We start from the raw sequence: 11,171 nt of genomic DNA on the forward strand, positions 1-11,171 counted from the left end.
ATACAGTAGTTATTAAGTAAATAAACACTGGTGAACATGAAAAATGAGAGAAGGTGATGAGACCTGCCTGATGTGATCATTTACTATCACCAAATGCCCCTGTTCACCTAGTAATCAGTAAGGGTGTACCTTAGCTATACATATACAGTTTTAATTTATTTTGTTTGGTTTTATTTTGAAATTAAATGTGGGTGAGACATAAAAGAAAAACATCCTGAACAAATGATGTTAGGTTAGGGTAAAAACTACAAAAACTTTGGTCATTGAATACTTAGGCCTCTAATTATGGCCTGTTAAAAAAAAAGAGAGGGATGGGGACTGAATAGGGACAAGGGGCTGATGGAAGAAAGGTGGCAGGATAAATAGACAATCATGGGCACCACACTGTACACCCCAAATATGTATGTACAGTATGTGTGTGTATATATATATTTCATCTTACAGGCTGTATTACAATATGCTTTATTTTTCCTAGGTACCCAATACTGTATAGTGTTCCTGGACACGCATCCAAAAAAATACCAATTTTAACAGTTAAAAACATTTTAAATGTTATTGCTTATTGCTTTACGTAATGAGCTAGCTTTAAGGAGAGAAAGAGTCTTTAAAGATCGTCTAAATCCATTAGATGTAAGTGATAAAAAATTGTTAAGGATACTATCGTTTTCCACGTCATATGATCTTAAGACTTTGTGAAGACCTTAAAGATGATATTGAAAGAATAACTAGAAGAGGTCAAGCCATTCCTGCCCATACATCATTGTTAGTAGCTGAGATTTTATGCAAGTGGAAGTTTCCAAAGTGTTATTGGAGATTCAACTGGTCTCAGTCAATCGAGTGTATCAAGAATAATAACTGGAGTGACGGAAGCTCTCTACAGAAAAGGACTAGCAGAAATAAAAATGCCAACAGAGATGAATGAAATTATACAAACTAAGTTAAAATTTAATATCAGTAGGTTTCCCAATGTAATTGGAGCAATCGATTGTACCCATATCCCCATTAAAGCTCCAAAAGTTGAAGAAAACATATATGTAAATAGAAAACAATATCACTCTTTGAACATTCAAGTTGTGTCAAATCCTGATAATGTAATCATGGATTTCTGTGCAAGATACCCTGGAAGCACTCATGATGCTTTCATATGGGCTAACAGCAGACTCCATGACAGATTTGAAGCAGGAGAATTTGGCATTTCCTATTCGCTAGGTAAGATATGCATTTTATATATATGACCTTCATTTATAGTACAGTAGGTTGCCTATTTGTTATTTATCGAGTCACAACAAATACACTGTACAGTCTATAAATAAAAGTTGTTTAATATTGAATGGTAACAGCTTATTGTATTATGAATAGTATAAAGAAATTTATTCATGTTGATTTATATTAAAGAAATGAAAGTGTGTTTTAGCCCTGATATGGAGAATGAGAGTGAGAATTTTGAATGGAAATCAGCAGAAATGTGTTTAAACTGGTGTTTATATACATCATGTGTCATGGGTGTACCAGAGATTACAAGTGGATGATTAAGTTAAATATGGAAGGAAGTGGATTACATTTTGGTTGTTTTGACATGTCAGTTATATGCCTCTGAACATTAAATGAGAATGATGTATGTAATGCAAGAGGTATTCATATGACAGAGGAAGGTAACCAACCACTTCAGATGCTAGAATCAAATAGTGTGTGAAAGTGTGGGTTTAGGATTATTGAGTGATTTTTAAAGATGTATGCACATTTTATAAATTAAATATCTATGCAGGTGACAGTGGCTATCCCTTGCAACACAACTTACTTACACCCTTCACAAACCCTGAAAACCCTCCAGAAGAGCTGTATAACAGGAGCCATGCAAGAACAAGAGTGGTAATCGAGAAAACTTTTGGCGTGTTAAAATCTCGGTTTAGGTGTCTCCACAGGTCTGGTGGTAGTCTTCAATATGAACCAGATAAATGTGCAAAGATTTCAGTTGCATGTATGTTGTTGCACAATTATTGCATTGAGCAAAGAATACCTCTTGAAGAGATCATTGATGATGACTTTATAATGAATGAAAATGTTGAAGGTGGAGCACATGAAAATGGGCACACACAAAGAAGGGAAGTAGTAAGGAATTTTTCTCATAAATTTTTATTTCAAATCATACTTATATAACAAAGTAAAACATGTAATTGAAAACACTACATAATGGAACTTTTGTATAAAAATACAAGTACAGTAACTCAAGAATTTATCAATAACGGAAATCAAAAACATTTATAATTGGATTCATAGATTTATTTGTAAGTTATCCTATCAATTTTTACCTATTAAATTCAATAGCACATACTGCATATGTAAGTGAAACATAAATATACAAACAAACTGTTACAAACATGTACCTGCTGATTTGGAAATATTATTTATGCTGCTATACTTTATATGGAAAGTCAGATACCTGAGGAGAAATATATGCATCTGACAAAAGACCAAAAATTTGTGTGAAAAATATATCAATAAATATTTATTCATAGACACTAAGAAATGTGGTACATAATATGGCTGGGTAAATTTTTGGTTTGTAAAATAACAGTGTTTGTTAGCCAATGCTGTGTATACACAGCATTGGCCTTAAAATTGAATTATTTTAATTATAAAATAAAGTTGCTTTCAATACAGTACAGTGTTTAATATACCTTACATGTAAGGGAAAAATTTAATATAATTTTGTTTAAATGATATACACAAAACAATGATGTAGGCCATCAATATGTTGCCCTTAGACCAATTTGAGGTGAAACATATATTAGGGATGTGATAAAATAATTATATCTTTGCCATTAATCTTTTTGCCAATAAAAATGTTTCTTCCCAGCAAACATTTTCATGTTTTTAAAACATCCTAAAAACGACATTTCATTGTTTTCAGCACGTTATAATTACGTTTAGAAAAGGTTTTTGAGAACTTTTATATACAACCTTAGAACGTAAATAATTAACATTTCTAAAAACTTTTTTATAATCTTTTAATTACCTACATTAAAACGTTTAGGGTAAATTAGGGTATAATAATTTTGTAATTCATATCTGAAATAGAAAGGGAGAGAAAGAAAGAAGACATATCTGAGAAAGAAATGGACATCCTATATATGTATGTGTAAATTACAAATAAATAGGGTACAAAAAGATAATTAAAATATTATATTTATTTAATTAAGAATGAGTAATACAACAAAATATATGTAATAGCTCGAAATATATAGACTATATCTATAACAATATGAAAGTAAAAATTTAAAAATCTAAAAATCTATATATGCAATATGTGAACACAATAGATTTTGTGATCAAGCAGCCTGTGATTCATGTCATGCTGAGATCAGTCTGACGTAATAAGCAGTTATTGTTACTTAAAACTAAAACAAGTAAAATTTTCCGAGTATACATATAACACTATAGTTTTTCTATGACTAATAATAAAAATCTATTAATCAAAAGTTTAGGACTAATTAACTAAAAATAAAAATCTACAAGTGAATGTAAACACAGTCAAGTATAATATTCATGTAGAAAGAGAAAGAAAAAGAGAGAGAAGGAAAGAAAGAGAAAGAAAGAAAGGGAGAAAGAGAAAAGAAAAAACAGTCATGTATAATATTCATATTAGCACCATGCAATATAACTTAGATTAAGTAAAAATCTCAGACATTTTTAAATCAAATGAAATATGAGAGCCAGAGAGAGAGACCCAGAGCCAGAGAGAGAGAGCGAGAGCCAGAGAGAGAGAGAGCATGAGCCAGAGAGAGAGAGCCAGAGAGAGAGCCAGAGAGAGAGAGAGAGCCAGAGAGAGAGAGAGAGAGAGCCAGAGTGAGAGAGAGAGAGAGCCAGAGTGAGAGAGAGAGAGAGCCAGAGTGAGAGAGAGAGAGCCAGAGTGAGAGAGAGCCAGAGTGAGAGAGAGAGCCAGAGAGAGAGAGAGAGCCAGAGAGAGAGAGAGCCAGAGAGAGAGAGAGAGCCAGAGAGAGAGAGAGAGCCAGAGAGAGAGAGAGCCAGAGAGAGAGAGAGAGCCAGAGAGAGAGAGAGAGAGAGAGAGAGAGCCAGAGAGAGAGCCAGAGAGAGAGCCAGAGAGAGAGAGAGAGAGGAGAGAGAGAGAGAGAGAGAGAGAGAGAGAGAGAGAGAGAGAGAGAGAGAGAGAGAGAGAGAGAGAGAGAGAGAGAGAGAGAGACAGAGCCAGAGAGAGAGAGCCAGAGAGAGCGAGAGAGCCAGAGAGAGAGAGCGAGCCAGAAAGAGAGAGAGAGCCAGAGAGAAAGAGCCAGAGCCAGAGAGAGAGAGTGAGCCAGAGAGAGAGAGAGAGCCAGAGAGAGAGAGAGAGCCAGAGAGAGAGAGTGAGCCAGAGAGAGCGAGAGAGAGCAAGAGAGCCAGAGAGAGAGCGAGAGAGAGGAGAGCCAGAGAGAGAGAGAGCAAGAGAGCCAGAGAGAGAGAGCGAGAGAGAGCGAGAGAGAGCGAGAGAGAGAGAGAGAGAGAGAGAAAGAGAGAGAGAGAGAGAGAAAGAGAGAGACAGACAGAGACAGAAAGACACACACACAACAAAAGAGGAGACAGAACAAAATTAAGGCAAGGATAGAGAAGACAGAACAGAAACAACAGAGAGAGGAGTGAAATGAGAAATCATTGAAGAGAAGGGGAAGAGAAACACAAGATAAGAAAAAGATACAAGAAAAATATACAAGATAAAAATGACATAAATGAATACCACAAATATAAAAAGTAAAGGAAGAGAGAACCTAGAAGAGACAGGAAACGAGAGGTGTTAGAAGAGAAGAGGAAAGGAGAGATTAAAAGACAAGAAAAACAGGAGAGAAACATAAAAGAAATAAAAAAAAAGGGTCATTTGTGAGGAGAGAAAATAGAGAGACCAGAGAAGACCATATATCAAGAGTGTGAGGATAAAGACTTATATATTTTCTTAGTAGACATCCTCTGGCTCTTGTTGCCCCTCTTGTATACGAATTGTACTTGCAAGTTTTCCCTGAAAAGATATTAACAAAATTAATATTTAATTATTTATTTATATAAATTACACACACAAACTTATATATATAATATATATATATTAGTATATTTTGGTAGCAGTCTTTCCTGTAGACATATTTTATTAAATATGACCGAAAAAGTAAGATTAATAATTCTAACACGAATTTTCTCAATCTTTCGTACATTATGCTTCACTGTTGGAGGTAAATCAAAAATCACTTCTCCAAAATTCATTTTATTTCTAGTCTGACGCGACACGGGCGCGTTTCGTAAAACTTATTACATTTTCAAAGACTTCACAAATACACAACTGATTAGAACTTGCGTTTCCTGATTTTATATCTACATTTGAGTGAGGTGGGAAGGGTGATGTGGCATTACATTTGAGTAAGGTGGGAAGGATGATGTGGCATTAGAGGATATTAATAGGGTATTAAAAGTATCAACACAAGACAGAACACGAAACAATGGATATTGAATAGAAGTGTTTGTAGAAAGCCTATTGGTCCATATTTCTTGATGCTTCTATATTGGAGCGGAGTCTTGAGGTGGGTAGAATATAGTTGTGCAATAATTGGCTGTTGATTGCTGGTGTTGACTTCTTGATGTGTAGTGCCTCGCAAACGTCGAGCCGCCTGCTATCGCTGTATCTATCGATGATTTCTGTGTGTTTACTAGGATTTCTCTGGCGATGGTTTGGTTATGGGAAGAGATTATATGTTCCTTAATGGAGCCCTGTTGTTTATGCATCGTTAAACGCCTAGAAAGAGATGTTGTTGTCTTGCCTATATACTGGGTTTTTTGGAGCTTACAGTCCCCAAGTGGGCATTTGAAGGCATAGACGACGTTAGTCTCTTTTAAAGCGTTCTGTTTCGTGTCTGGAGAGTTTCTCATGAGTAGGCTGGCCGTTTTCTGGTTTATAGTAAATCGTCAGTTGTATCCTCTGATTTTGTCTGTAGGGATAACGTTTCTATTAACAATATCTTTCAGGACCCTTTCCTCTGTTTTATGAGCTGTGGAAAAGAAGTTCCTGTAAAATAGTCTAATAGGGGGTATAGGTGTTGTGTTAGTTGTCTCTTCGGAGGTTGCATGGCTTTTCACTTTCCTTCTTATGATGTCTTCGATGAAACCATTGGAGAAGCCGTTATTGACTAGAACCTGCCTTACCCTACAGAGTTCTTCGTCGACTTGCTTCCATTCTGAGCTGTGGCTGAGAGCACGGTCGACGTATGCGTTAACAACACTCCTCTTGTACCTGTCAGGGCAGTCGCTGTTGGCATTTAGGCACATTCCTATGTTTGTTTCCTTTGTGTAGACTGCAGTGTGGAAACCTCCGCCCTTTTCCATGACTGTTACATCTAGAAAAGGCAGCTTCCCATCCTTTTCTGTCTCGTAAGTGAAACGCAGCACGGAACTCTGCTCAAATGCCTCCTTCAGCTCCTGCAGATGTCTGACATCAGGTACCTGTGTAAAAATGTCGTCAACATACCTGCAGTATATGGCCGGTTTCAAGTTCATGTCGACTAAGACTTTTTGCTCGATGGTACCCATGTAGAAGTTTGCAAACAGGACACCTAGGGGAGAACCCATAGCGACCCCATCTACTTGCTTATACATGTGCCCATCCGGGCTCAAGAAGGGTGCCTCTTTAGTACAAGCTTGGAGTAGTTTCCTCAGAATACTTTCTGGCATGTCAAGAGGAGTACAGGCTGGATCACGATACACTCTGTCGGCTATCATTCCGATTGTCTCGTCCACAGGTACGTTGGTAAACAGCGATTCTACGTCCAACGAGGCTCTTATCCCTGTGGCCCGTGCGCCCCGCAGTAAGTCCACAATTCCTTTGGAGACTTCAGGCTGAAGGCGCAAGGAACATAAGGAGTCAGCAGGCCGTTGAGTCGCTTCGCCAATCTGTACGTGGGTGTGGGTATCTGGCTAATATATGTCATTCTTAAAAAAGACGAATATCTGGCGAAAATGAACATCATACTCTCTGACCAAACTAAGTTCCAAAGGGTAACGAAGGACACTACAGCCGAATTAAAAGCAAAGGTCAACAAACTGATCGAAACTGTGAACGCCAAGAAATCCGGACTCCACCTGCCAAAGATCATTGGGGAATATAAACCTGGATATGCGTATGGAAATGTCAAGACGCACAAGCCTGGAAACCCACTTCGGCCAATCATTAGCCAGATACCCACACCCACGTACAGATTGGCGAAGCGACTCAACGGCCTGCTGACTCCTTATGTTCCTTGCGCCTTCAGCCTGAAGTCTCCAAAGGAATTTGTGGACTTACTGCGGGGCGCACGGGCCACAGGGATAAGAGCCTCGTTGGACGTAGAATCGCTGTTTACCAACGTACCTGTGGACGAGACAATCGGAATGATAGCCGACAGAGTGTATCGTGATCCAGCCTGTACTCCTCTTGACATGCCAGAAAGTATTCTGAGGAAACTACTCCAAGCTTGTACTAAAGAGGCACCCTTCTTGAGCCCGGATGGGCACATGTATAAGCAAGTAGATGGGGTCGCTATGGGTCTCCCCTAGGTGTCCTGTTTGCAAACTTCTACATGGGTACCATCGAGCAAAAAGTCTTAGTCGACATGAACTTGAAACCGGCCATATACTGCAGGTATGTTGACGACATTTTACACAGGTACCTGATGTCAGACATCTGCAGGAGCTGAAGGAGGCATTTGAGCAGAGTTCCGTGCTGCGTTTCACTTACGAGACAGAAAAGGATGGGAAGCTGCCTTTTCTAGATGTAACAGTCATGGAAAAGGGCGGAGGTTTCCACACTGCAGTCTACACAAAGGAAACAAACATAGGAATGTGCCTAAATGCCAACAGCGACTGCCCTGACAGGTACAAGAGGAGTGTTGTTAACGCATACGTCGACCGTGCTCTCAGCCACAGCTCAGAATGGAAGCAAGTCGACGAAGAACTCTGTAGGGTAAGGCAGGTTCTAGTCAATAACGGCTTCTCCAATGGTTTCATCGAAGACATCATAAGAAGGAAAGTGAAAAGCCATGCAACCTCCGAAGAGACAACTAACACAACACCTATACCCCCTATTAGACTATTTTACAGGAACTTCTTTTCCACAGCTCATAAAACAGAGGAAAGGGTCCTGAAAGATATTGTTAATAGAAACGTTATCCCTACAGACAAAAATCAGAGGATACAACTGACGATTTACTATAAAACCAGAAAAACGGCCAGCCTACTCATGAGAAACTCTCCAGACACGAAACAGAACGCTTTAAAAGAGACTAACGTCGTCTATGCCTTCAAATGCCCACTTGGGGACTGTAAGCTCCAAAAAACCCAGTATATAGGCAAGACAACAACATCTCTTTCTAGGCGTTTAACGATGCATAAACAACAGGGCTCCATTAAGGAACATATAATCTCTTCCCATAACCAAACCATCGCCAGAGAAATCCTAGTAAACAACACAGAAATCATCGATAGATACAGCGATAGCAGGCGGCTCGACGTTGCGAGGCACTACACATCAAGAAGTCAACACCAGCAATCAACAGCCAATTATTGCACAACTATATTCTACCCACCTCAAGACTCCGCTCCAATATAGAAGCATCAAGAAATATGGACCAATAGGCTTTCTACAAACACTTCTATTCAATATCCATTGTTTCGTGTTCTGTTGTGTTGATACTTTTAATACCCTATTAATATCCTCTAATGCCACATCATCCTTCCCACCTTACTCAAATGTAATGCCACATCACCCTTCCCACCTCACTCAAATGTAGATATAAAATCAGGGAAACGCAAGTTCTAATCAGTTGTGTATTTGTGAAGTCTTTGAAAATGTAATAAGTTTTACGAAACGCGCCCGTGTCGCGTCAGACTAGAAATAAAAATGAATTTTGGAGAAGTGATTTTTGATTTACCTCCAACAGTGAAGCATAATGTACGAAAGATTGAGAAAATTCGTGTTAGAATTATTAATCTTACTTTTTCGGTCATATTTAATAAAATATATTATATATATATATATATATATATATATATATATATATATATATATATATAATATATATATAAATAATATATATAATATAATTATATATATATATTATATATATATAATATATATATATATATATATATATATATATATATATATATATATATATATATATGTGTATATATATAGAGAGAGAGAGAGACCAGAGACCAATATATATATATATATATATATATATATATATATATATATATATATATATATATATATATATATATATATATATATATATATATATATTTCGTAAACCTCACCCTGTAAACATTCATGTTTCTACATGTTAAACAAGCTACGAGGATGAGGGAAGGGGATGTTCCCTCCATGCTGGATATTATATTTACCAGGAAAGAGAAAGATATATTTATCATTCAGTACCTCCCTCCTTTGGTACCTCCCTTTTCCTCCTTTCAGTACCTCCCTCCTTTTACCCAAGTGACATGGTCACTTGGGTAAAAGTGACCATGTCTTTTTGGGAATAAAGTATGCAATGCATTATAATCTGGAAGAAAATGAGCTTGAAGCAGTTGAAAAACCTGACTTGTGGAGAGGTCATTATGGGGAACTCAGATATTTCCTTAAGGAATTTGACAAACACTTGCTGTTAGGACATGAAGTAAATGAGATGTATGTCAAGTTTTGTGAAATATATGATAATGGCACAACAAAATTTATACTAAAGCAGAGATGCAGAACTAGGAAAAGGGGAAAAATTGCCCAAACATACAAGCAATACAAAGATGCGAGAAACAACAATAGCAGTAAGGAGAGGGGCAGAAAGACTATGACTTTCGGTCATATTCAACAACACAAATATACATACACACACACACATTATTGGAAAAAATTGGAATTGGAATATTGGAAAAAATAATTAAAACTAAATGGGTAGAACACCTGGAGAGAAATGATATAATTTCAGACAGACAGTATGGTTTTCGATTTGGAAGATCCTGTGTATCGAATTTACTCAGTTTCTTTGATCGAGCAACAGATATATTACAGGAAAGAGATGGTTGGGTTGACTGCATCTATCTGGACCTAAAAAAGGCATTCGACAGTTCCACATAGAGAGGTTGTTCTGGAAACTGGAAAATATTGGAGGGGTGACAGGTAAGCTTCTAATATGGATGAAAAATTTTCTGACATAGAAAAATGAGGGCAGTAATCAGAGGCAATGTATCGGACTGGAGAAATGTCACAAGTGGAGTACCACAGGGTTCAGTTCTTGCACCAGTGATGTTTATTGTCTACATAAATGATCTACCAGTTGGTATACAGAATTACATGAACATGTTTGCTGATGATGCTAAGATAATAGGAAGGATAAGAAATTTAAATGATTGTCATGCCCTTCAAGAAAACCTGGATAAAATAAGTATATGGAGCACCACTTGACAAATGGAATTTAATGTTAATAAATGCCATGTTATGGAATGTGGAACAGGAGAACATAGACCCCACACAACCTATACATTATGTGAGAAATCTTTAAAGAATTCTGATAAAGAGATCTAGGGGTGGTTCTAGATAGAAAACTATCACCTGAGGACCACATAAAGAATATTGTGCGAGGAGCCTATGCTACGCTTTCTAACTTTAGAATTGCGTTTAAATACATGGATGGTGATATACTAAAGAAATTGTTCATGACTTTTGTTACGCCAAAGCTAGAATATGCAGCTGTTGTGTGGTGCCCAACAACAGAAGTTGGCCCATATCTTAAGAAGCACATCAACAAACTGGAAAAGGTGCAAAGACATGCTACTAAGTGGCTCCCAGAACTGAAGGGCAAGAGCTACGAGGAGACGTTAGAGGCATTAAATATGCCAAAACTAAAAGACAGAAGAGGTGATATGATCACTACATACAAAATAGTAACAGGAATTGATAAAATCGACAGGGAAGATTTCCTGAGACCTGGAACTTCAAGAACAGGAGGTCATAGATTGAAACTAGCTTAACACAGATGCTAAAGAAATATAAGAAAATTCACTTTCGCAAATAGAGTGGTAGACGGTTGGAACAAGTTAGGTGAGAAGGTGGTGGAGGCCAAGACTGTCAGTAGTTTCAAAGCGTATATGACAAAGAGTGCTGGGAA

General features: G+C 37.4%; 1 protein-coding gene and 1 long non-coding RNA gene across 2 annotated transcripts in view; one reads left to right on the forward strand and one right to left on the reverse strand.

The window, feature by feature from the left end:
• The first annotated feature begins 781 nt into the window (after window positions 1-781).
• Window positions 782-2,157, forward strand: LOC138371020 (putative nuclease HARBI1). Its single transcript, XM_069335659.1, has 2 exons — window positions 782-1,209; window positions 1,766-2,157. The coding sequence occupies exons 1-2, from the start codon at window positions 903-905 to the stop codon at window positions 2,155-2,157; spliced, it is 699 nt and encodes a 232-aa protein (XP_069191760.1). The 5' UTR covers window positions 782-902.
• A 2,282-nt stretch (window positions 2,158-4,439) lies between these two features.
• The window catches only part of LOC138370964 (uncharacterized), a 13,377-nt gene continuing 6,645 nt past the window's right edge, over window positions 4,440-11,171 (reverse strand). The window contains exon 4 of the long non-coding RNA XR_011230278.1: window positions 4,440-5,005. This is a non-coding gene — a long non-coding RNA (uncharacterized lncRNA). The remainder of the gene's footprint in view (window positions 5,006-11,171) is intronic.

The sequence above is a fragment of the Procambarus clarkii genome, chromosome 34 (genome assembly GCF_040958095.1).
Source record: "Procambarus clarkii isolate CNS0578487 chromosome 34, FALCON_Pclarkii_2.0, whole genome shotgun sequence".
In the NCBI taxonomy this organism is placed as follows: domain Eukaryota; kingdom Metazoa; phylum Arthropoda; class Malacostraca; order Decapoda; family Cambaridae; genus Procambarus; species Procambarus clarkii.